At 38.9% G+C, this 27,567-nt stretch overlaps 1 protein-coding gene across 3 annotated transcripts in view; it reads left to right on the top strand.

Moving 5' to 3' along the window:
- The window catches only part of LRP6 (LDL receptor related protein 6), a 186,735-nt gene that overhangs the window by 74,016 nt on the left and 85,152 nt on the right, over positions 1-27,567 (top strand). For all 3 annotated transcript variants that reach the window (XM_050965140.1, XM_050965130.1, XM_050965148.1), the window contains 3 exons: positions 3,874-4,071; positions 22,326-22,522; positions 23,296-23,427. In XM_050965140.1, the coding sequence (XP_050821097.1) occupies positions 3,878-4,071; positions 22,326-22,522; positions 23,296-23,427 (523 nt within the window). In that variant the 5' untranslated portion in view covers positions 3,874-3,877. The remainder of the gene's footprint in view (positions 1-3,873; positions 4,072-22,325; positions 22,523-23,295; positions 23,428-27,567) is intronic.

The following is a 27,567-nucleotide window of genomic DNA, read 5'->3' as shown; positions in this document are numbered from 1 at the left end:
TATATCATGATTTAAACACACGGGCTCAATTCTTTATTCATAAGTGCCTAACTTTTTAGGTGTCTCAAATCCAGACTTGAGCACCTGAAATGAAGTGGCCTGATTTTCAGAGTGTTAAGAACACTCTGCTCCCATTAACGTTAGCGGGAATTGAGTGCTCAGAACCTTTTGACAGCCAGGCCACTTTTACTGTTGCCCTCAACTTCAGGCAGATAAATTGATCTTAAATTAATTTCTACCCAAGCCATTACTGCAAATTAGGCTAAGCGGAAGGTGTGCTTGGTCTCAGCCCCTTTGTGTCAGTTATTTATAGTAAAAGTCAGGAATAGGTCATGGGCTTCCATGAATTTTTGTTTTTTGCCTGTGACCTGTCTCTGACTTTTACTAAAAATAACCATGACAAAATCTTAGTCTTTGCTATGAGTATTTGGGAAAAGGGATATTGTGTAATGGAAGTTAAGTAGCATATGATAACAAGCAGATGACATAATTTAACAGAAAATACTCCTTTTAGATTTCCTTTCAGTAGTGAAATAAAAAGCACCTGTCCTATACTGTAGTTGCCTTTTACAGAAATTAAAAAAAAAAAGTCCTAAAAAAGCCCACATAACAGTCTCACCTCCCCCCTATGGTTTGTTACCAACCACTGTTTAATCAAATAAAAATATTGATCCTGTAAACATTCCAGAAGAATGGAAACGAAATAGTTAAGTATATAGCTTGACTGCACCTAGAGATGGAAAAACTGATTTCTGTTAAAGCAGCTATAGAAGATATTAGACTGTAGTCTTGTGAATCAACACACTTTCTTTTCTTTGCTTTTATGTAAGCAAAGTTATTGTGGATATTTCTTCATGGTAGAGTTAATTTGGGTGATGAGCACTGGAGTCTGAGCCATTGTGTTGGCCTAGTTTAGAGGTGAGCAGCCTCACTGCAAAGCTGTACACAAGTATTTCCACTCCAGCATTCACGCTGGCACTGCACTCACTCATCTGAGGTGCCAGGACTTGTGGGGGCTCATCCCAGAGATCTTTGTGGTGCACTAAGCTGGACCACTCTGATTCTTTCCCAGTGAATTGTGGTAGAAATAGTCTGTCCTTCCTAACACATAGGGATTGTGGGAAGAAACTGGAGAACTGTCAGCACTTGACTGTTCAGAGTGAGTTACCAGCTCATGTGAATGCGGAACCTGGGCTGTAGCCCAGGTTGAAAGCACCACCACACTTGAGCGAGAGATTTTTGTGTGTAAACAGAAGGGGAGAAAGATCCTCAGCTAAGGGCTGGTCTACACTGTGCGGGGGAGGTCAATGCAAGATACGCAACTTCAGCTATGCGAATAGCATAGCTGAAGTCGACGTATCTTATTTCAACTTACCTCCTGTCCTCACGGCGCGGGATCGACGGCCCCGGCTCCCCCATCGACTCCGCTTCCACCTCTCGCCCTGATGGAATTCTGGAGTCGATAAGCACGGCAGGGATCGATTTATCGCATCTAGATGAGACGCGATAAATCGATCCCCGATAGATCGATCGCTACTCGCCGATCTGGCAGATAGTGTGGACATAGCCTAACTCTTTAGTGAAGATAAGTCTCTTAATTTTCCCAGATGAAGCACAGCACTTACATGTGTTCTTTCTGTATCATCATCTGGTGTGCTGGATTTGCTGGCTCCACAGAGTTTAACTGGGTCTAAAACCTGCAGGCTTCCAACCATAGAGAAGAAGAAAAACAGATGACGGTAAAAAAGCTATTGGAGAAACTGAACAAAGGTCAAGGGAATTGGTTTGAAATGGTCTAAAATCTTCTTCTGAATTTGTGCGTGCTTGGGTATGTATATATTCTGACAAATGAAATGGGCCTGTTCATGAAGTCTTGGAGGACTTTCCTTTTGTCACTGAGCTTTCCTTACCTAGTTTTGCTTGAATAATTACATTTTGTTTAAAAGATGAGAGAGAGGGAGAAAGAAATGAGCCTGTTATAGCAACTAATGAGCTATCTGTTTCAGCCTGAGGGATTGGTCAGGCAGGGTGGTCAATGCCTTGGAACCTATTAACCTTTGGAAAATATTTGATTCAGCTGCGGGAGGGGGAGGGGTTGTTTCTTTAAAAACTATTAAATCAACTTTTTCTCTTTGTAGAAGTACTGCTTGAGTTTCTTTTTCAAGTTTCTAATTGCACCTTACTATGCAGTTTGACCAGATAACCTGCCAAAGGTTCAATTTAGCAATTTTGTCCTAAAGACTAGATTTATTTTCTTGACAGATAACTCATTCCCTCATGGTGTTCAATCATGTCTAGAGAAATTTCTGCATTTTCTCTAAACACCCCATGTAGTGTGTGAGTTTTTAAGGTAGAAAAATCCTTTTATAAAGAGTGAGTCACTTAATACTGAATTGGGCAATATTTGTATTGCTGGTGGTGCATGTCTGTCTGCAGATATAGCATTGTATTAAACACTCATTTGAGTGTGTAAACAGAGATTAAGGGAAAGTATGACTTGGAATTTCCTGACTCTTTATAGAAATAAATAAATAAAACAAACTTTGCCAAGAATAACTTCATCTGCAAATGTTTCTTAAATGTGTTGCATGTCTGTTTTTGTTTAAAGCATGGTGGCCAGGTCCTGTTCTCGCATGTGGGTACCATACAGCCTCTGGGTGCTACAAGTGTCCAAGAGCTGCAGTTTTCTCTTGTTGACGCAATGTTTTGCCTGGCTTTCTTATCCACCTGCTTTAAATTCTTGCCCCATATGTTGTTCCTTCAGGTGCAAAATAGTGTTTGTTTCTAAATCCTTTTTTCAATCCAGAAGAGGAGTTAGTTCCTCCTACCATCAGTAAAAGAGCAGAATTTTCTGATTATACTCTTTCCCATATCTAACTTCCATATGTTTCCTCTTAGGGTTAACTATGACCAGGTAACATACTTTTACATGTCTTTGTTTACACCAGGGTTCTCAAAGTGAGGGTTGGGACCTCTTGGGGGTCGCACAGTTATTACCTGGGGAGTCGCAAGCTGTCTGCTTCCACCCCAAACCCTGCTTTGCCTCCAGCTTTTATAATGGTGTTAAATATATAAAAATGTGCTTTAAATTTATAAGGGGGCGGGTTGCATCCAGAGGCTTGCTGTGTGAAAGGAGTCACCGGTACAAAAGTTTGAGAACCGCTAATTTACACGATTTCGTAAGTAGTGTTTTTAAAAATGTAGTCATTAACGTGTTAATGTGTGTTAAAACAGTTTCCCAGCCTAGACTATCCCTTCAGTGTGTAGACAGGGCAGATTGTGTTTAAAAACATGTCAGCTGGTTGTCTCTCTCTAAATCCATTCTTTCACAAAAGCAGTGTCCCTGCCAGAAGTACTCTCCCAGCACAAAAAACAAACAAAAACTCCAAAGAAAACAACCATTCATTATATCTATTTTTCTGCCACTGCATACAATTACTGTCCCCCACAATCCCTGCACTAACACAAACTCTTCTCCTGTGATCCATATTTTGTGACAGCGCACATTCTGTCTAATTTCCCTGATTAATTTTGATGCTGATAGGTTATTGGCAATGTGTGTAGAATTTCTCCAAATGTCTCATGCAGTCTGAGGGAATAGACCCTGAAAAGAGTAGTATCAAATTACACGACTGAATGATGTTTGAGAGATTTTAGTTAAAAACAGAAGCAAAACCTAGATATGCTTGTTCTTTTTCATAGAAGGTAGATACATTGCCCTGTAGAATATAGCCTCAGAGAAAGAGAACTCCATCTCTTCCAGAAAAATACCAGCGAAGCCTTCGTCTTGACTGGAATATAACTCCGGTGATTCGAGTGTAGATTTGAACATAATCTGTATCCTTCTCTTTTTTTTAAAAAAAAAAATTATAGGTTCATGTATTGGACAGATTGGGGAGAAGTGCCAAAGATAGAACGTGCTGGGATGGATGGTTCAAGCCGCTCCGTTATAATAAACACAGACATTTACTGGCCAAATGGATTGACTTTGGATTATGAGGAATGGAAGCTTTATTGGGCAGATGCTAAACTGAACTTCATCCACAAATCAAACTTGGATGGAACTCATCGGTAAGAAATTTTACTGTGACTTATATACAAATCCAATGGTTTTTTAATAGAGTCTGTTTAATAAATACATAAGCTCTATAGCGGCTGATTCTGACCGGTCAAACTGCCATGTTAGCACTCGTGAAGCTCCAAACAAACTGATAGTAAAATAAAAACAAACTATAGGTGGGGTTTGAATGGATACTCAAACTGGCAGATGATCCTTAATCCGTTGTATTCAGAAGAAAGGCTTTTGTAGCTTTTTTAAGAAATGATCCTTAAAGGGCCCCCTGTTAATTTATGTGGCTTTACAGTAACAGTTCCCTGGTTTTTTTAAAATGGATTTTCTGTCCCTGCTTGCTGTCAGAATTATTTCTTAATGACCGTACTGTCAGCTCCTGCAATTTTATTGCAAGCCTCACACTATTTGGTCTTTCTCTGATAGCCCCAGGTCCTTGCATCAGGTAAATGTGGCAGAATCTCAACTTGCATTTTTCTAAAAACAAACATGTATAGCCCTTCTGGTTGTGTCTCTAAGTAGAGGCCCGTCGAATGCAGAAAATAAACAACATGGGGAAAAATATATCTGTCTTTTCTTCTCTTTCAGTCAGATAAGGTGTTGTTTATGACAAGAGGAGGATAGAGCATTTTCAGAGATGTATGTGTGAGCGCTAAATTGATTGTGTTACTCCAACAATGTTGTTAAGGGGGTTATAGATTTAGCTGTGTCTGGTACGTTCAGGGCTACCTTTCAAGTAGAGGCCTTCTTGGTACTACCTGAATGCACTCTTATCTTGCTTGCAGGATGTTGCTTTTCTTTACCAAATGAGACGGTCTGTGCACTAATACGTTTTCATGGAGGGTATCCCATGTAGCTTATTTCTGAGATGGTATACGGAAATATTTCATATTGTCCAACATTGAGTCTTGGCGTTTTCTTTTGCAATCTTCTGTGATAGCTTTTAATTGGTTTATTTATCAGTAAGGTGGTCTTTGTTACTCTCTCTCCTCAGACTCCCAGTGACTTAGCAATTGTTCTTGTGTCAGCATAGATTCATGGTCAAATAATTGGGCTCTTTCAAGAGCCTCGGTATCTGCTATCTAGGCCTTTCATTTTAATTTGTGGCTAGGTACAGAGGCAGCATTTATAAAACACATCCACTGTCTTAATATGGTATTTATTTGTAATCCATGGTTTCCTGCTATAAAGCAGAGGATAAAACCACAACATGGCTGGCTTGGCGGCTTATGCCGCATATATCCTGAAGTCTGCCTCTTAACAGACACAAAACTTTGTTTCAGTGTTTTCATCCAGAATTTTTGTATTAGCATTTGTCTGAGGGATCACAACAGCTGGGTGTAATATTTTTTTCAATTATTATAAATAATTTAACTACTATAGATAATTCCAGGATGGGTATGAGGTTTGTAGTTTAAGTGGATTTTGAAATGGCTCTGAAATTGTTGCCTGGAAAAAAGAGAACTTAAGTAGAGCCAAAAAAATAATTGGAAGCTGATGATACTGCTGCCTCTCAGAATACATGACCGCCCAGTGTCTCCAAAGTGGTGGGCAAAGGGGCAGAAATGACATAATCAGGTAAAATGCCTTAAAATGAAAAATAACTGATGTATAAAATTATTTGGGTCTGTGATATATCATTTTCTGTCTTATATAAATCTGATTAACGAAGAAGGGAACAGAGGATATTCCAGTTGGAGTCTAATTGAGGCTAAGAAGAATTGGCGTTAAAGCTCTCTTCTAATGAAAAAGGAGAGCTATTAAATCCAGTTAAGTAACAGGTGCTTAAAAATCTTCATCTTGACTGAAACTGACCACATGAAGGGCACAAAATGACAGCTTGCCCCTGTCAAACTGCATGCCAAAGGTGGATTTCTTATCCAATTTTTAAATGACCAAGGTTTGTATAATTGTCAGAAGACACTGGTTCATTCACCTGCACATCCACCAATGTAATATACGCCATCATATGCCAGCAATGCCCCTCTGCTATGTACATTGGCCAAACTGGACAGTCTCTACAGAAAAGGATAAATGGACACAAATCAGACATTAGGAATGGCAATATACAAAAACCTGTAGGGGAGCACTTCAACCTCCCTGGCCACACTATTGCAGACCTTAAGGTGGCCATCCTGCAGCAAAAAAACTTCAGGACCAGACTTCAAAGAGAAACTGCTGAGCTTCAGTTCATCTGCAAATTTGACACCATCAGCTCAGGATTGAACAAAGACTGTGAATGGCTTGCCAACTACAGAACCAGTTTCTCCTCTCTTGGTTTTCACACCTCAACTGCTAGAACAGGGCCTCATCCTCCCTGATTGAACTGACCTTGTTATCTCTAACTTGCTTGCTAGCATATATATACTGCCCCTGGAAATTTCCACCACATGCATCTGAAGAAGTGGGTATTCACCCACGAAAGCTCATGCTCCAAAACATCTGTTAGTCTATAAGGTGCCACAGGATTCTTCGCTGCTTTTACCGATACCTCACTGTTCCTGCAGGCACTTTTGCATTTTTAATATTTCTTTGCTGCAGGCTTGTTTTCAGCATCTCTCTTCTTAATGGTTTACAGTGCAGCAACACATGTGAACTTCAGATTGTAAGTGAGCTGATCCCCTTATTTGCCTTTGGCTAACCTTAAAACGATAGTTGGAATTAGGAGAAAATTAGTATTTATTTGAAGAAAAATAAAAAACAAACAAACCTCTTTCTGAACCAGGTGCTTATAACCTGCCTTAAGCAGTCACAAGCGTACACCTTTCTGTAGCACCTGGTTTTCCCTGGGCACGTAAGGGAGCCATAAACATTTAGAATATAGTCAGCATCTGTGTCTTCTGTGCTGCGTTTTTTACAATTCCCGTTCATCATGAAAAAAGAGGAAGATTTATTCAAGTAGCAAAGCAGCTCTTTCTAATTTATTTTTTCTCTGTCTTTACCTCCTAGGCCTTTGTGTACACTAGCTAACGCATTTAAAAATCATAATATAGATGCAGTACATTGTAGTTCCAATGTGTTAACTGGTCAAGGTTTTCCTTACTTACTTTCCTTCCCAGAGTTAATCTTGACCAACTAATGTGTTAAAACCACAGTTTGGCCTGTCTACATTAGTGGTTTTTTTTTTAATGTTATTAGTCATGTTTTTAAAAACACACCTTTTTCCTAGTGTTCACATACCATTCGTTTGTTCAGTTTTCAGTGGCTTGGCTCATTTTCTTAGTTTCCTCAGTCAAGATCTGAATATGTAATGTTAAAAAAAAAAAAAAAAAAAAGGGCGGGGCAGGAAATAAAATGAAAAAACAACTTTGGAAAGTAAACAGAGTTGAGGCCTTATTTAAATGCACACAGACCTAAAAAAGGGCACAAATCCAAATTTTTCCTCTTTTGTAGGCCACCTTTTAAAATCCATGCACATACAAAACATACCAAGACATTGCAAAAGTAGAGAGTAGAAGAATGGGAGGGCAAGGACAGCATCACTCTGTGACGGTGTATTATTTACTTTAAAATAAATGTTAGCTTATTTCTAAATTACTGTTGTTAGTGAGGACTCATAGTATAATATGAAGGGGTGTAGAGATGAAGGAGATGGCCCTTTAAAAAATGGAACTTGTATAACATGTAACTAATTGCTGTGTAACCAGGAGTCAGACACTTTAGTAGAAATGACCTCAGTGTTAGATCCTTAACTAGCCATCACACACAATATATTTCGTATATAATTTTTAATAGTCTAATTTTTTCCTCCTTGAATTAGAACCTGTGATCTCTAGAAAATGCTGCTAGTTGCTTTACTACTTTTAGGACGCAGATATTGCATAGGGAAAAACATTTGCTCATGTGGAAGCTATAGAGCCATTGAAGCAATAAACAGAAGCAACAGGCTTTACAAAAAATTGTGTAGTTTGGCAAAGATAATGTCCTAAATCTGTTTAGATTTGGTCAGTTTTGCAAAGGAGGCAGATGAGAGTACAAAAGATCTGCCTCTAGCCTTTCTAGTCTTGCATAATATAAGGAAGAAGACAAAGTTAATAGCAAATAAATGTGTTGTAGCAAAGAATCTACCAAGACAGGCGGATCAAATATAAAACTTCATAGGAGAGAGAGTTTAGTAACAATACCAAATACTATTAATCCAGAAAAGAGTTTCAAACAAGCTAAAGGAAATGGAGGTTTGGTTTGGCATGAATTTAGAAAGCGATATAATCTAAATTGGATGTGAAAAGCCAGCGTCTCTGATAGATAAAGCTCCAAGTATTAGAGGTTCAGACACAGCTCAAATTAATATACTGTGTGTGTGCATTACATATATAGAAAATCAATTTATTTGATTTTTCAAAAGGAATTTGACAGCTTGCATAGACATATATTGTGGAATATTCTTCAGTTCTATGGAATCCCATCTAAAGTTGCCAATATTACAATTATGTATAGAGAGGTGAAGCACTCTAAAAGAGTGAACAACCAGGCAGCACAGTGGTTCGAAGTGGACACCATCATGAAACACAGTTCTGGTTGATCTTCTGGTTAGCATTGCCATACATCGGATAATGAAGGAATATATTAGCAACATAAACACTGGTAAATCATGAGTATGTGGCAAATGCCTTGAAGATCTAGACTTGGCAGATGATATTGCGCTGTTGAGTGATGCCCTCAAACAAGCTACAAAGATAATCTGGAAAAAGAGCATGCAAACAGGGCTCAGAATTAGTAATGCTATGACACATGTCCTCAAAACCCAGAGATCAAGCAGCAACATCACATTAGAAGGCAAAAATATCAAGAAAGTTGAACAGTTCATCCACCTGGGCAGGACTATACTAGCTAGCGAAGACCTCAAGAAGGAAGTGACATCAAGGGAAGGAAGGGCATCCACAGCATTCATTAAACTCACAGCATATGGCAATCAAACATATACAGCATCAGAAAAAAACTTTAGAATTTTCAACCCAGACATAATCTCAGGATTAACATATGGCCACAAATGCTGGAGATTTATCAAAATGTTAGTCAGAAAACTAGACACTGTTGAAAATGTGTCTACAAAAGATTCTGGGCATTAGATGGAAAGATTTAATTGCTAATGAAGAGATCTGAGAAATCACCAACCAGCAGCTCATATCCACTGAAATTGGAAGGAAGTGCTGGATATATTTGGGGCATTTGCTCTGGATGCCAGTGCATAGACTTCCATGTGGAAACCAACTGCTGTGAAAAAATGAGGGAGCTGAAGAGAAACCTTAAGAAGAACCAGGAGTAGATGGAAGCAACAGCAAATGGCAGAGAGGAATAAAGTAGATGAGTTTCTGCCCTGTGCGCCAACAGTGATGCCAGAAGTATGTAGTAATATGTGAAAGAGAGAAAAATCTTGGTGGTGTTGAACATACCAGAAATTATAGGAAATATGCAGTTTTGTTTTTATTCTTCTAGTCTAACTACTGTGTCTGTTTCTTGCACTAGATAGCTATCAGAATACATGGATTTAAATTAAACTGGCTACTGTGCTTGTCAGCAATGAAAGACGATAAATAGTATGGTGCATCCATGACATCTTATTTTCTTGGCTCCTCCTTCGGGGATAGGGAGAAGTGAGGATTGGAGAGGAAAAGGCAAGAAACCAACAGATTCATAGTTTTATTGCTTACTAGAAAGAGGGATAGAGGAGCTCCCTCTAAACTCTGCAAGCTTCTGAATAAAAAGTGATTATTAGGCTCTGTGACAACGTTAGCAATATTACTTCTCTTCCATTTATCCAAATAGTAAAACTCACCCACTGGATTTGTGATATGAGATTAAATTTGTAAGAAAACCCAAACAGCAAATTTCAAGTCGTCATATATAGCTGTCGTCTGGCCCCTGGGATTATTGGCCTGACTGCTTCACTGATAGGTTTGTTAGAATTAAGGCTCGTAGTGCAGAAGTTACTGTTCAGTGTCCGTTCAGTGTCCTTGGTTTGCAAGCGAGAGAGAGAAATGTACAGTCTTCTTAAAACAGCAGTTTCTCACACTGGAAAAATAATAGTTTAAAAATGAAATTGGCCTATGGAAGGCATGTTTTTGTTTTTTTGAGGCTCTTACCCTCCTTATCAGAGTGAACCAGTTGCTTTTTGAGGGACTAATTAAACAAAACTGAATTGCAGACAGCTCTCCTGTGAGTAGAGTACAGAGATAGGTTGGCCTGCTAAGGCAGCTCTTGAATTAATTTTGTCTTGTTTTACCCTGCAGCAGCAGTTCTAATTAATAAATTAACACATTATTGGCTGAAGGGAAATGCACTTACATGGTCCCTCAGGACGCGTTTGTGCTAATGAGATGGGTTTAGAGGCCATTGTAAGAAAACATAGTTTCAGCAACTGTCAGACATTCACTGCCTTTCAAGTGTTTCCCGGGTTTCTAATTTTGAATTTGAGCATTGTGGGTCTGCTTTCAAGCATGAAATTGTGTGTCTGTCAGATGATTAGTTGCTGTGGATTTGATGAGAAGTTAAAAATATGAAGTTTTAAATTTACAATAGAACCTTTTATCCTTGTGTATATATAGTTTATGTATACAATATAATTATGTGCTGTATCACATAGGGGTGTGTGTGTGTGTGTGTGTGTGTGTGTGTGTATATATATATATATATATATATATATATATATATATATCTTTAAAAACCTAAAAAAAAGAAAAAGTCAGCCACCGAAATGGAGCCATCTCTGGGGTGAAAAGTCAATAGCTGTGTTAACACTGCATGACAACTCAGAAGAGGAAGGGAAGAATACCATGGCTAATTGAAATTGTAGGGGAGGGGGTAGGTGGGCATGAATTGGAGTTAATTCCCCAACTCTTGCTAGAAGTACCCATGGCACTTTATTTCAGAAAGTTGCAGCAGAGATGTAATTTCCAAATGTCTGGACTTGTGAACATTTACATGCTAATGATTCTAGTTAAGCAGTAAATCACAACAGGGAGCATATTTTTGTGGCCTTTGTGCATTGTCAGGCACCAGGCTGAACGGACAGTGCTTTCATCCACCTAAGCGGTGTACCAGTAGCTCAGGAATGCAAATTTGGATAACATTGTTAGAAAATAATATTTACAAAGAATAATACATTTATAAAGAATATTTAGAAAGAAACAGTGGTTACTGCAGTGGTTTTAAAGTAAAACCATACAAATAAAGAATACGGAATTGTAATCAGTCTAATTTTATTTGAATCTAAAAAAAAATCTAATTTTAAAAATATTGCTATTTTCTTGTGGAATGCTTTTTTTAAGAAGTCCCATTAAGTTTTTTTAAAACACTGCTGAATTGTATCCATAATATTTTTCCTTAGAACAAGCTTAATGAGCTTTTTAAAGAGTAATTATGCAAGAAGAATAGACCTTTCAGTGCCTCAAATGAAAGTTTGTAAAAATATAGCAGAAACTCTAACCTTAGTGACTTATAAATGAATATACATGATTAAAATATCTCTTGTATTAAAATATTTAGTACTCCTAAAAGTGAGGAAATAGCAAAACAAAATGGAGTTAAACACATGGGACTTCCACTATGATAGCTGCTTCTAGCTGTAGTTCTTTCAGCATCCCTCGTTCCTGAGCACAACATCCAGTGCTATTTTCATCCCAGATTCCTCTTTAGCAGAGTCCTTTGACTCAAACTGAACTTTGAGGCAATTTTATGATGTGCACTGAAATGAGACCAGCAGAATCATTTCACTTTCAACCACTATTTCACCTTTGGTTTCCAAGGGTAAGACTTTCATGTCCTGATTCCAGGTCAGCTACAAAATTATACATTTTTTAAATACATAATAAACTTAAGATACTGCATATTCAAAATATTAAGACTCTTTTTACCATGGAGACTTTAAGGAAGTATCACATAGCAGATGCAGTTTTAAAAACAGGCAAAAGTAATGGAAATTCTGCATATTTATTTTTTATATCCCCAGAATAACCTTTGCTTTCCCTCTTTGTCAGGTAATTAGAACTGTGCTTGAGCTGTATTGGGGAAGACTTCTGCAAAACACCTTTAACTTTCTAAATTATTTTTAAAAAGTGTTTGTTACCTTTGCAGAAGAAGGAACCACATGATCCCTTGAGGAATTAGGGTATACTGGGCTGGTTTTTGGTGTTACCACTGTGTTGTTACTGAGTGCCTTGCTCTCTATTAGCTAGAGTGACCAGGTGTCCCGTTTTCAAACGGAACACCCGGTCAAAAAGGGATCCTGGAGGTTCCAGTCAGCACTGCTGACTAGGCCGTTGACTGTCTGGTTGGTGGTGCCATGCAGCTCCCTGCTAGCATCCATGCCGCGCAGATCCTGGGAAGCAGCTGGCATGTCCGGTTCCTAACCTATAGGGCGGCCGGCCAGAGGAGTGCGTGTGATGCCCCGCCTGCAGGTGCAGCTCCCATTGGGCAGGGCAGGGGATAAACTAGCACGCCTAGCAGGCAGCTGTTGAGGGGTCGTGACATGTGCCTCTCCCACTGCTGCTGGCCCTCTTCTCCACCTCACACTCCTCCGTGGCTGGGCTCAAGCTGCACTGTGTGCCTTGCGGCAAACTGCTCTCTGTTGCCAGCAACCAGAAGTTTAAGATATGTATCCCCATCTCTGAGTGCTGGGTATGGGGCTTCACCTCCATCCCACTCACTGCATCCCTCCCCATCCCAACCTTCCCCCACCCCATCCCCTGTCATTGCATCCTTCCCTGTCCTGACCCCTCCGCACCTCCATCCTTCACTGTCCCATCCCAGCCCTGTATCCCTTACAGCACTCTCCCAGCCATCCTCTCCACCTTCCAGAGCTGCCACCCCCAGTCTTACCCCCCATACACTGCTGCCACTCCCATTGTGTCCCTATATGCTCCTGTGCCCCTCACATCCTCATGTACCTGTATCCTTCTGCCTCCCCCTGCATCCCCATCCATCCCACATACCCCTGCCCCCCTTCTCCTTCACTACCACCTCTCACCGCTGCCCTGCTCTTGGCCTCTTTCCCTCCCCATCCTCTCTCCTCCACACACCCCCCCATCTTTCCCCCTCCAGACCACCCTCCTCCCTTTCCGGCTGGGTGTCTCTGCGCAAGTGTATGCATGCATGCATTGTATGTGTGTAACAGGCTGTGTCTTTGTGTAGGGAGGTGCGTGTATTGCCACATATGTGTATACCTGTGTGAATAAAATTTGCAGCCTAACTCTTTGCTTTTGCTGGCTTGCGCACAAAAAAATTGATGACATAAAATGTGTGTATTAATTTCATAAGTTTTTAAAAGAGAAGGGCACTCTACAAGAAATGTTTTCTTAGAAAGTGAATGTTGTTGACTAGTAATTGCAGAAGAGACAATGTATCATACATTCTCCCCACCTTTGTCTAGCTACATTATAAACCCTTGGTTGCAGACTCTCTTTTTATGTGGGTATGTCCAGCTCCTTCCACCCTGGAGCCCTGATCTTAGTTGGGGTCTCTAGGCACTGAACAATTGAAATAGTAAATAATGTGGAAGAGTATGTGTTAGTGCATGCTAGATTTGTACACATGACTACATGTATGTATCTGCTTGTAGGTGTGGGAGTCAGTTTCTACAGATTTATATATACATAGGTGTCTGGACAGGTGCGCATTTTTGTAGTTGTGCTCTATGGATTTGTGTTTGGGCTTCAGAAGTGGGCCTTTAATGGCTCCATTGCACTTGTGATAATGTGTGGTCCTAATTCTACAGGTAAAATTACAATAATTTTTTAGTGAACAAAAAACATGGAGCTGGTTACGAAAAATGGGAAAAGGAGAGGGAAACAATCATGAAAACCTTCATTAAATTTCAGTTTTTTAAAAATTACCCTTTTTGACTATTTTGCTGCCAGCTCTAGCATCCTGTAACAAATTAAACTTGAAATTAGTATAATACATCTGTCAAAACAATAAATATGCCTGTTTGAGCCTTGCAGTGAAAATGAGTATGTGAGCCAGGGTGGGGGAGAGCAAGCGATGGGAGGAGGGGGAATGGAGTGAACAAGGGGTGGGGTCTGGGGGAAGGGGCAGGGCAGTGCGCAAGGCAAGGATGTTCTGGCATTAGAATGTTGGCAACCCTACTATTATCTTCCCATATTCTGTAGAGCAATGGTACACAAACTCTTCCAGTCACACCTTTCTCTCCCCCCAGTCAATGGAATCTGTCTGTGCCCCCCCCCCCAATTATTGCACAGCCAAGCAGCAGAACTTGAGTTAAAGGCGGAGCTGGGGATAGAGGCTGAGCTGGTCTGAGAGGGAATGTGGGCAGAGCTGGTCTGGGGATGGAGCTGGTCTGGGGGCAGAGTGGGGCTGGAAGTTTGGTTCTCCTTCCCCACCTCCCCCCACCTCATGGGAGCTGGCCCTTATCTGGGTCCAGAGCGGGGTTGGGGGTGGAGTGGGGTTGGAAGCATGGCACTCTCTTCCCACCATGGGTTTAGGTTGGGGATAGAAGGGACGGGGGGCGTGTTTGCACCCCTCCCCCAAACTGCAAAGCACGGACAGGCACTGAATTTGGCCCTCCACATGTGGCCTCGGAGGCCTGACTGGAGCTGCCCACCCAATATAGAGGTCAAACTACTCCTATGCTTCTCACCTCCCATGGGGGATGGCCCAGGGCCGGAGGCAGAGCAAGACTGTGGGATTAAATGGGGAAGCTGCTCTGGGGGGCAGAGTGGGGCTGGAAGTGTGGCTCTTCCTGCCTGCTCCCTGTGGAAGGCTGGTCCAAAACTTACCAAGTGATGCCCGCACCCCCTCCCCCTGAACATTCCTCCCCAATAATTTGTGGACCACTGTCATAGGATTTAGCTTGACAGGGCCTGGGATTTTCATTTAAACTGTTTAACAGGACACCCACCTGCAAGCAAATAGCCAAAAATGTCAAGAGTCATGGATATATAACTGACATTTTTTAAAGATTATGGTATAATTAATTTACTTTGTAGACAGATACTAGGGAGACAAGATGGGTGAGGTAATACTTCTATTGGACCAACTTCTGTTGGTGAGAGAGACAAACTTTTGAGTTTACAAAGAGCTTCTTTTTAGGTCTGTAGACAGATAGAAATAGTCTCTACAAGACAGAGTTTAACTTGTATTATACAAGTCTGTTGCTGTTCTATTTTTTCTATTATTCTTTTCATGTACTGAAAATAATGACATTTTGACGTCTTCCCATCTATCACTGATATAGTAAAATACCTGTACAAACACTTTTTTGTAGAGATACCCCCCCCCCCCGAAAATAATGGAATCTGTGACAAAAATGTAACCCATGAGCATTTATTCCGAACAGATCCAGTATGTAGTATCAGAGATGTAATAGTCTTCAGTAGGCTAATAACCAGCAAATGTAGATGTGGGCCAGTAGTAACCCTTAAAGACTGTCTTCTTGATTATATGACTAATCTGAAAACTTTTACCTCCAGATTGTAAATTGGATTTCTATTTCTCTAATATTCCACCCGTCACTTTAGAGTAATATGGCAAATTTGCCTCTTAGCTGTCCAAGAAACTTATCTTATTTCAGGCAAGGCCTGACCTGCCTGAAAGGGGTTGGTGTGGGAAAGCCAAACTGTGGCAATGTGGGATTATGGAGGCCCTGTGGTACAAAGGAAGGTGCCACATCCACACTACGAAACAAGTGAAGCGAAACATTGCAGACTGCTGTTAGCATTTTGAACTGATAGGGTTTTTTCCCCTGTGCGCACATTTGTGTGCTTGTACATGGTTTAATTGGAATACTGCTGAGAGGTTTTTAAGGAAATGTAGCTATGCTAAAATAGTGGAGATTTTTTTTGTTTAAATCATTACCTATGATTTCCTAGTTAGCAGGTCATCAATCTTGTTACTTAAATTCCTGGTGTGGAATCCTTTGAGTGGGTAATGAATACTCAGATAAAAGTGGAATGTCCCTGTATGGTGTAAACGAACTAAAATGTTCAACTTAATTGGCCCATTTTGCCCACTGTTGGATAATTGGGTAGGTTATTAAGGGTTTGGCAAGGCAGTTCAGTTCAGTGGAAATGCTCAAGCATCCAATTGGGATTTCTACACCATCAGATCAACCCATCTGGACAGAAGATTGCACCCTCTTCACTCAGTTGACAGACGAAAGGTCAAGTGTTGTGCATGAAGAACTATTTCTCACATAAATTGTATTGTAAGATTACTTGTTTAATATGGGGTGTCTATATGCTATTTTGTTAGAATGTGGCAGTGGTGTGGATAGCTTCATTTTTCCTCCCTTTCGCTTTTGAAATTCAGTTGCAAAAAACAAAACAATGATATTTTACTATCCTGGAACAGCTGGGAGCTGGTAATATGTACAAAATCTTCATTTGAAAGATGGAATTAAATGTACATAGAAAAAATTCTTACTCTGTACCTCTGAGATCGGCCCCTACAACATGGAACATGAAGAGAAGAGACTGTAGGGATAAAGACCCTCCATGACTAGTGGACCCAACTACCTTCTGTCCATGTGCTTTGTCTGCTGATACAGAAATGTTGACCAAGATTTTTAAAAAAGATTATTGATCATGGGTACCTCAGTTTTGGATGCTTCATCATGCAAGTTATCCCCTTATTGTCTCAGTCTGCAGTTCCATTGTTCAGTTTTTGAGACCTATAATTTTAGCTCAGAACAGTTTTGACTCTGTCAGTAGTGTTACTAGACAGCCCCTTATGTTCTGTATTGTGGAAATGATGAACTGAAACAAAATGTTGCTTTAGCTGACTGAAAATTTTTAATTTTTTTCAGTGTCTATTGTACCATGCTGGAAGCCATTAGTGTATATTAGTAAGTTCTGTATATAATATGGATAAAATAATAAAGTTATTGGTGCTGTGGAGATGGAATATAAACAGCTGAGAGAAATACAATGGCTGAAAGCGCCCCATCTGTTCTGAATTTATTGAAATACAGTTTTCAGGTAGAGTTTCCTCATCTAATGTAAAGAGGAAATAATGAATTTACTGAGGCATGAAAGCTTAATTAAAATAAGGAGGTGTGGATGATTCACAGTGTTAGATTTAGTATAATGCAGCATCCTTTAGTCTAATTGTTTGCCCTTTTAAGTTTTGGAAAAATCCCATCTTCATTCTCTGTTTTAGTTTGTGCATTTAAAAAAAAAAAAAGGGAAAGGCTGTAAATGTTTTTCATCTTAAATTGAATGCATGTAGTTTTGTTCTTGGATTTGGGGGTTGGCAGCAAGTTGTACAGGATTTTAGGAAAATACCACCCTATCAAGAAAAAGGTTGTATAACCAGCCTCTTCCTACACATTTACAGTCTGGATTTATTTTATCATCAGTAGGAAAAATGTTTGTACTCAATATGTTGTCCTTAAAACAAAACAAAACAAAAAAAAATCATTCCACAACAGAGCAAGATTTTTGGTTGCTCTTCATATACAATACATAAATGCTTGGCCATCAATCTTTTTTTATTTATCCAATTTGTTTTAAATTTCGGTAGCTACATATAGTAATTTTTTACTCCTTTCTCTTCCTGCTTCCTTACAAAGTATTATATGGGCATCTTAAACTATAGTATAAATGCAAATACATTTAACTTGAACTACATTTTCTTCATGCAATAGCAATCGTCTTGGCAAAATCTGTTCTTAATTTTATAGTCTCTGATTACCATGGTGATAATATAACCGGGTATAGTCAGGAAACAGTGATACATATCACGAGAGAGAGTCACCTTGGTAGAAGTGCACTTTCTCTTCTCCCACCACTAAAACAGTATATATGGTTTGTCAGTGTTTTTAAAGGAAGCTTCCCAGGCTGGATTAAAAAGGTGATTAAAAAAAGTTTTTAATTGGACTTTTAACCATTTTAAATTAAATACAAGCTTTTTTTTTTTTTAAAAAAAAAAAAAAAACCTATTTACAATTAAATTGGAGAACCTATGTTACGGCCTAAGCTTACTATAATCTATTACAGTAATTTTAAAATTTAAATTTAAAAAAATATTTAGTAGTACATATATGCTGCCAAGTCACTGGCTGAGCACTTGGAACCATAGTTAGTTGAAGTGCTGAAATGTCTTTTAGTAGCAACAGCCTCTTCTGCAGGTTCAGAGAGAATATTTCCTTCATTGCTGCTTATTCAGCTATTTCAGTGCAGTGGTTAGACCATTCAAAATTAAGAAACAAATGAGAGTTGGAAAAAACAGAGAAGTTTATTTCCTCTTCCAATCTGTGAATAAAAACTAGGTTTGAGAAGATAAGTTCTAGTTCTAAAATTTTGAAGTACAATGGTGACCAGGAAAAGTCAGTTCAGTTCTTTAACTAGAGATGTTACTTCCTTTCTCAATACATTGATTGGTTTTAAAAGCAAAACATGTTTTGGTAAACCTCCTTTATTTACCCAATTAAAATAATTTTAAAATGCTGGTTTTGTGCATTTTTAATTGTTTGAATTTCCCTCCAAATAGAGCTTGTCACAAATCATAAGTAAAAAAAATAAATCACATTGTAAATAATAAATGCGTCTCACCATTTTCTGACAAAATAAAAATGTAAACATTAAGAATTAGGAAAAATTAAGAATCTGAATATGTGTAAGTTAGACTATTTAATTACTTTAAATAAATGTCTATAGATGTGGTAGAACCTTCTGGTTAAAAAAGAGAGACCAGATTTACTGTAATGGCTATATTTAGTTGAGGATCATCATGTTTTAATGATCACCAACCAATGAAAATTAACCTTTAGGAAAATAACTAAGTAGTACAAATACAAAGCAAGCTTCAAATCAGTGATTCAGATCAGAGTTTCCTGCTTGCTGATTTTTAAATCATGATTAAAATAGGTGATTTTAATTAATCCACCTTGAAACTACCTCCAGCTTTTGAAGTTTAATTGTGTGGTTACATTTTTCATGTTAATTTTGGCTGAACCTCCAGTTATTCTCTTAGTGCCATTAAATATTTTTATCTGATGATTGTGTTGATTGAGAAACTTCCATGAGGTTTACAGGGCTAATAAAACTGCCCTCTTATCGCCAACTCTCCTGCTCTTATTTCTGTTCATACCTGTGATTAGAAGTAGTAATTTGACTATGACACTTAAACTGTAAGCCTTTGAGGGAACTGAATAGCTTGGTAGAATGATAATAGGATATACAGTATCTTGCCTTCACATCACTTGTTCAAATCGAGCATGGGCTGATAATTTAATGATTGAAAGTAGTTGCCACCAGCCAGCTGTCAGATCTTGTCAATCCAGTTAGACACCATCTACCAAGGGCATAATTGGTGCCCTTGTTGGCAGTCTCACTAGAGAGTTGGAGGCCCAATTCCCCTTTTACCCTTAAGTGGGATTCGTTTGCGTCAGTGGTTAAGCACATTGCCAGGACTGTTGTGGGAAACTTGCACTGCTGTTAACAGTAGTTAAATATACAACATCACTCTCAAGTACTGTCACTCTGGAATCTTTCATAATTCGTAAATCAAGGTAAAAATTATTTCCTTCCAGTTTTTCCCCTTCTCCCACCAAAACCTTGCAGCCTTTAATGCAGATCATACTTAACAAAATTGCATTATAGCAACCAGAGAAGGAGTATTGCTTGTTTTATTTCACTTCTCTTCCTTTTCCTGCTTTCTGTGGTTCCACTCTCCCCCCACCCCACGCTTTCCACACCCCCCCCCCCAAAAAAAAAACCCAACAAACTCCAACTGATTAGAATCTAGGGCTGGCAAGGTCTGTTTAGTGGAGCTCAACTTCATTGTTGATCCAAATTGTCTAGCTACTCATCAGCAAACTTGCTAATATGGCCCATATTAGAATAAAATGCCATTTAGATTAGGTGACTCAGAATGAACTATCACCGCATCTCCTAATTACAGTCCAGAAAACTACATGAATTGGATCATAGTGTTATATTAATACTTAGCTTAATGAAGTACCAGAAAACCAGTACCTGTGTACTTAGGTTGAAAGACTTTTTCACCATGATCTGTGTTTTTATCTACAGAAAAAATAACAAACACTTAAGTATAACCACATAACTGATAGAACAATCAAGTGAAGTAGCTTCCTACTCTTTATGAACCTTTCCATATAAGGTGAGGCTTAGATAAGGATCACAATTCATTTTATGCACTGCATGTTAACGGTTAAATTTTCAAAAGTGCTCTGCACCCAGCATCTTCCATTGTTCTCAATGACATGTTCTCTTTGAGGGCTCTTGGGGCTGGAGGATGTTTAAAAATCTGGGCACTTTATTTAAATTCAACCACTGGGGTATGTGGGGGGGGGGGCACGGGGAGAGGGGATGGGAGGCGGGGCAGTGAGAGGGTTGGTAATCAGTGAGACCTTGGAATTCTGCTGTTTTTAATTATTATGTGATATATTAAAAGACTTGGACAAAATCTGGTCCTGTTGTTATAACCTGTGACTAATTATGCAAACTTGAAAGCTTTTTAATGGCTATTTGGCATATATTTTTTAAAACTCCATTATTCTGGGAGTACTAGTAGGTCAAGCTTCATTGTCAAAATGTTGGATTTTAGCTGAAAGCTACATTATAATAGTCTCTCACAATGTGTGAACTTGAGTTTCCTCATTTTAATTAGGTGCTAATATATACCTGTCTGACTCAGATGGAGGCATGTAAAAGAGCAGTTATGATTTGATATCCGAGATCCTATTGCAAAATATAAGGAAAGATTTTATTTAGTGTGGTGTTGGAACATAAAGATGACCATTAAATGAATCAGCTTGTTTTTCTAGCAAATTGAAGAGTAGCAGTTTTTAAAAGACAGTTCATTGATAATTAAATGTGCTAGAGTGAAAGTACTAGAAATTGCAACGTCCTTTATCCAAAGAGCCGCTGGTCCAGTACATGTTCATATTTTACAGTACTGTCCTGCTGCTATGCTTTTAATGCTGATCAGAAAAGTTAGAGTATTGTTGTCCCTCATTCAGTTGTTGACTCCTTGGTTTGAGGGAGTCTATGGATATTTCTCCAACAAGTTATGCAACCAGCAACTCCTTTCCACTCAAGAAAAGACTTTGAAATGAGGCTGGCTGCTCATTGTATATCTTACAAATCCTGATCCTAAAGAAACTGAGCCTATACCTCAAGCCCTAATCTTTGGTCAGGTATGTGTCTTCAGAATTCATGGGAAGTGATGTTTAATAACTATCTTTTAGAATGTCTGCCTTACTTTAGTAGTCCTCTTAAGTAAATGCAGTTTGCCAAACTGAGTTTGACCTGTGCCAGCAACTGAATGTCTAGTGGAAATGTATGTACATTTTTGTTAAGTCCTACTTCATCTATTTTCTAAGCAGAAGCTAGGTAGTGACTCCAAGGAATGGCAAAAACATAGAGGTATTAAAAAAAAAATAACTTTCAGAACAGAACAATGGGTAAAGGGATGTTTGGAAGTCAGCTACAGTGTTTCATATGTGTGAGGTGAAGTAGAACAAGCTGCTGTTAAAACAAAACAAAACAAAAAACAAACAACCACACGCACAAATTACTCAGTTTGAATCTCATGAGGCCAGATTCATAATGACTGATTTCAACATAGCAGAAACTCGAACATGTTGCCTTCAACAATGTTTGTATTGCATTTTAGGGATAGGTAAGGATCACATAAAAGGGGAACCTGGGATGAGTAGAGATATCATAGCAATGTGGCCAATGAATGAGTTTCTTAATGGTCCTGCTTTTAATAAATATTAGAACAATCTAGTGTAATGAATGATAAGAAGAACTCTGGTGTTTAAACACTTGGTAATATTTAAATTTTTGATACTATATCTATTCTTCAAGTGGTTGAAAAAAATAGTAAAGCTGGAAGAGATGGTGGACTAGAGGCTTGGTAATGGATCACAAACCCTTTCAGTTCTAAATTTGTGTCAAGGTTGGAAGTAACTTGAATTATTTATCAGTAGTTGGGCATGTGTGAAATGAATTGGTAATCTCAATATGACTCTGTGCAGCATTTTGAAAAGGTAACTACTCCTTGTCACTTTTATAGTGCTTTGTTAGTGGAGCTATATACCCCTCACAGCTAGCATCTGTTGGCATTCTGGCATCAACGGATTGGCCAATAGAAAGTGAATTGCCCTCCGTTGCTAATGCGCTGTTCCATGAATAAACAGAAGGCTTTGTTCAGCAGTGCTATCACTGTAACACCTTTTCATAAATACTACACTACTTAAACATAAAATTCAGAACAAAAGCGTACTTTTAATTATGTTTGAGCATGTATTTTCTTCCTCGTACCCTATTAGGCAAGCAGTGGTTAAAGGATCCCTTCCACATCCTTTTGCTTTGACATTGTTTGGGGACACATTGTACTGGACTGACTGGAACACTCATTCTATCTTGGCCTGCAACAAGTACTCTGGGGAGGACCTGCGTGAAATACATTCCAACATTTTCTCTCCCATGGATATCCATGTTTTCAGCCAACGGAGGCAGCCAAATGGTAAGGAGTCTTGCTTTCTTTTCTAGCTGCAGGTTGGAACTGATCTGTAAAAGTCTGTTTTGCCTTTCTGTTTGGGGACAGGAGGAAATTGCGAGGGAGCCGGATAGCTTCATTTGTTTTGATGCAACAGTTTCCAAAGAAGGGAATTTGGGAATAAACCCAAAGGGACACTGAATATTCTTTACATTCTTTAACCTTAATAAAACATCTCACCCCTCCTCCTCTTGCCTGCTGTAGTGATGCTGTGCAGCATTCCTTTTTATTTATTTATTTTTAAGGGGGCCATGTGCTGGAGATTTAAACAATAGGGGACTTGTATTTTTTCTCTCTCTTGAGCATTACCTGAGAAGTCCATGTTCCTGAATGGAAACTATTGTTGATGCAGCTAATGGTGTTAAATAGGACTAGCTCTGTAGTCTTAACCTTTTAGTGAATTTATCTTGCTTGCATTTTGTATTTTTGTACATGCTGCTTTTTTTTGCTGCTGAGCTGTTTGTGAAACTGATAAGAGCACAGATGAAACAAAGAATCCTATGTAGAGCCAAATGCCACATTTTCAAGGAAGGAAATATTCAATGTCTTTGCAGTTGGGAGCAATAATTATCCACTCTTAATGCTTTGAATTAGCTTTTACTTGTTCTGTGTTTATTATTTCCTCCTTTATCCACTTTCCTATCACAAACTCTTACAACTCAAAAAGGCTTATGCCTCCTGACACATGAGATGAGGTCATTTATTATCAGAAACATTAATCTGTGATTTATATTCAACAGCTACAAACCCATGTGGAAGTAATAATGGTGGCTGCTCCCACTTGTGTTTGATGTCTCCTATCAAGCCTTCTTATCAGTGTGCTTGTCCCACTGGTGTGAAACTCCTTGAGAATGGAAAGACCTGCAAAGATGGTAGGCTTTGTTTTTGAAAGATTATTTTGGAATAAACTTTACGTAGTTTCTGCAAGAAAGGTGTTTGTCCATTTCATTTGATAATGCATATGAAGGGGCTCATAGGTTGGAAATATTATTGTGGGAAAATAGTATGATGCAATAACTTATGCTTTTCCAGTACAGATGTAAATTATAGGGAATATTCCCTGAAGACTTGCATAGGCCTGGAAAATTTCTAATTGTGTTCTGTTAATAGGCTTGTCTCTCTCTTTTTTTTAAAAGAGAAGGTATGGTCTCATGGCTAAAGAGTAGGTACCGGAGACAAAATATTTGGGGTGTACTCCCACCACTGATTGACTGACTGTGTGGCATTGGACTAGCATTTTAAGCCTTGGTTTTTCTCATCTCTAAAAAGAGAGGTAACAGCTACCTTATATATTGCTTTTTAAGGCAGGTCTACACCTAAAATACTGCATAGGTGCAGCTGCACCACTGTAGCGCTTAAGTGCAGATGCTCCTATGCTGATGGGAGAGCTTCTCCCATTGGTGTAGTTAATCCACCTCCCTGAGAGGTGGCAGCTGTATTGACGGAGAAGCTCTCCCACTAACATAGCCCTGTGTACATTGGGTGTTAGGTTGAAATAACTCTGTCGCTCAGGGATGTGGGCTTTTCACACCCCTGAGCAACATAGTTATACCAATATAAGCCTGTAATGTAGACCTGGCCTCAGTGAATTAATGTCTGTAAAGCACTTCTGTTGTTGTTGTACATTAAATATTTTCATGCTTTCTTGATTAGTGAGATCCAACAAATTAAAGTGTCTCTTTAATGCTGCTACTTATCCTACCCATGCATACCTAACATCGGCATGCATCCGACGAAGTGGGTATTCACCCACAAAAGCTCATGCTCCAAACGTCTGTTAGTCTATAAGGTGCCACAGGATTCTTTGCTGCTTCTATCATAGGTTGAAATTTTCACACTCACGTGCTGGAAGTTAGGCACTTGAATCTATATTTAGGCACTAAAATAAAAGTGGCATTATTTCCAGAAGTGTTGAGCACCCAGAGGTCTAGCTTACTTGTTTGAGGAAATATGACTGATCAACATCCCTCCCTGAAAATTAAGCTATGTTTACTGAAGTGCCTGAATATAGATTCAGGTGTCTAACTTTAGGCACTCATATTTGAAAATCTAAATAATTTTTAACATTGGATCAGATTGCTTTGATGATCCTGATGTCAAACACCTGGAGAATAAGTATCAGAATCAAATTAACTCTTGTAAAACAAAGAGCCTTTTTTCATGCAGACTCTCTCCCCACTGAAAAGGTAGCAAGAGGGAGGGAAAAACCATAAAATGATACAGCAGAATTAATTTTAAATAGAATAATTTGAAAAAAATAGTTTTTATTAATGTACTTTATATGAATACCCTTTTATATTTAATTTGACATTTTGTAGGACTTGTCAGCTGCTCCTTCAGTGTTTCCTCTTATCTCATCCTATTTCTCTCCTTCTCCTGATTGTTTAACATGGCTAGATGTGTCTGAGAACCTTATTAAATTAAATTGCTTCTTTTACATAGAGCAAAAAAGCGTAAAGATTCCAAAGCAGCCTTGCAAAATTGTCATGAGGAATTGCCAGCCCATGCAAAAAATGTACTTTCCCACCCTTACCATGATGAACAAGCTAATGATGTTTTTATTGCCTGTCAGAATAAATTTTCTGAGGCAAGTGGATGAAGAGAATTTATTTTCTTAAATAAAAATCTCATATAATGATTTAAACTCTGATATTGGAATCTGATATTCACAACCATAAATTTATCAGCTTATTTCTTTGCCTGGTTCATAATGAGTCAATTTTTACTCCATTCTCTCCATAAGAACATGACACTGAACCATTAGTGTGCTCCTGTTCAGACATACAGCGTAGCTCTTCATGTCGGTGGTTTTATTTATTAAGAATCACTTTAAAGCATTGTGCTAGTGAAATGTAGAATATTTGCAGCAGACACACTTGGATGATCGTATCGGTATCAAGTTGTGTGACCCTCCTTTTCTCTGCCTGTGGCACACTATAATTTAGTCTCCTGAGGGCTATAATACTTTGGTCTAATTATGGTTGTTTGGTATGGAGGTGGCTGGATGGTGTTTTGTGGCCTCTGATATACAGGAGAGCAGATAAGATGATCTGGTGGTCACTCTGGTCTTAAACTCTGACTCTGCCTGTTTATGCTCTCTGAATCATCCAAAATAACGGGCCCACCTTTTAAGAGGTGGAATGGAAATTAAAAATGGAAAATCCATTTCCTTGGTCAATACGTGCTGTATACCCGTCTGCTAAATAGGATTAGAGTAGTCAGTGCAAAACAAAGTAAAAATGTATACACCTCAAGCCTTGTGTCACCTTCTAGGATGTCCCACTGTGCTGAGCTAATGCCCCAGTATGCATCATACTGATAAATCACAGCTGCTAGGGGAGGATAGGATCAAAGGGAACCAGGCAAGGCCTGTGTGTTGCGTATGGTCCAGCTTTCAAAGTTGTTATGCTTTGCCCAGAGGTTATATAATAATAAAAAGGTATCTTTGACAATCGTGCTCTTTCTTTGAGGTGGGGAAGGTGACAGAGACTTGGGGCTGCTGTGGGTGAGGGAGATAGGACTTTTCTGAGCCCTACAGAGCCAGCTCCAAGTGGCCTCTAATTGCTTTTGGTAGTTGTGAAATGTCAAAACTGTGAATTTTTGGGGGTATCACAGTTAAAAAGAGCAGGCCAGCAGGATTCCCAAGAATCTAAAAAGTAAATCTGTTCTTGTTTATGTGTAGACTTCCTCTTTGTGGAATTGTGTCCCGTTCTGGGCACTGCATTTCAGGAAAGATGTGGAGAAATTGGAGAGGGTCCAGAGAAGAGCAACAGGAATGATTAAAGGTCTAGAGAACATGACCTATGAAGGAAGGCTGAAAGAATTGGGTTTGTTTAGTTTGGAAAAGAGAAGACTGAGAGGGGACATGATAGCAATTTTCAGGTATCTAAAAGGATGTCATGAGGAGGGAGAAAACTGCTTCACATTAGCAACGAAGGATAGATCAAGAAGCAGTGGGCTTAAACTGTGGCAAGGGAGGTTTAGGTTGGACATTAGGAAAAAGTTCCTAACTGTCAGAGTGGTTAAACACTGGAATAAATTACCTAGGGAGGTTGTGGAATCTCCATTTCTGGAGATACTTAAGAGTAGGTTAGATAAATGTCTATCAGGGATGGTCTAGACAGTATTTGGTCCTGCTATGAGGGCAGGGGACTGGACTCAATGACCTCTCAAGGTCCCTTCCAGTCCTAGAATCTATTAATCTTTTAGGCTGCTTACTGATATTAGTGAAATAAATTGACTTTTCATTTTTACTCTGCAGTTGGCCTGTTAAATGTGTCTGTCATGGAAAGAGTGAAACTGAACACAGTGAATTAAAAAAAAAATCAGTTTTTCCCTGTGAGCCAGATCCATTCAGTAAATTTCAGTTGTGCTGAAAAAACCAAAAAAAGCTGAATAATTAAAGTTTCAGCCGAGGTTTTGAAATGTAACATTTTTGACTTTGCTGGGGAAAAAAGATGATTTCCCGTCAAAGAGTAGTGAAAATGAGGAGAGACAATGCTTCTTTCTTTCAAGGCAATTTTATCTTCTAGTGATGATCTGAGCAAGAATCGTGATAGTTCTGAAACTAAATAGTAAATTGTTTCATACTGAAAGTAATACCTCTGAGAAGCAGAGATCCTTATTTTTCTGGAATGTTAAATTAGTGCACTGGCCAGAACGGAAAAGATTTGGAGGGTGAGTATTGTGTGCATGTTTGCAATGGTTTGGCATTGACAGATGATCCTTGCAGCCAAAGGTGAGGCTGGCTGACCCTCGTTGAGCAGTTTCCATGACAACTAACATTTTTGAATAGTCCCAGTTTATAGCAAAATGTTTTTTCTAGTGTTGATTTTTTTTTTTTAAAGTCGCACGTTAGAGGAACTTCATTTTTTCTGACTATTCAGAACAATACCTTTTTCTTTTTTTCCCCTTCCCTGTTTTGGGTAGATTCCATAAACTTCTCTTCAGAGTATTTTAAGAAGGGTTGATGTATGAGCTGAGATAAAGTTAGTTATTCTCCTCATGACTAA

Source organism: Gopherus flavomarginatus, chromosome 1 (genome assembly GCF_025201925.1).
Source record: "Gopherus flavomarginatus isolate rGopFla2 chromosome 1, rGopFla2.mat.asm, whole genome shotgun sequence".
Taxonomy (NCBI): Eukaryota; Metazoa; Chordata; order Testudines; family Testudinidae; genus Gopherus; species Gopherus flavomarginatus.
Note: the sequence above shows the minus strand (reverse complement) of the source record. Positions and strands in the feature narration are given on the sequence as shown.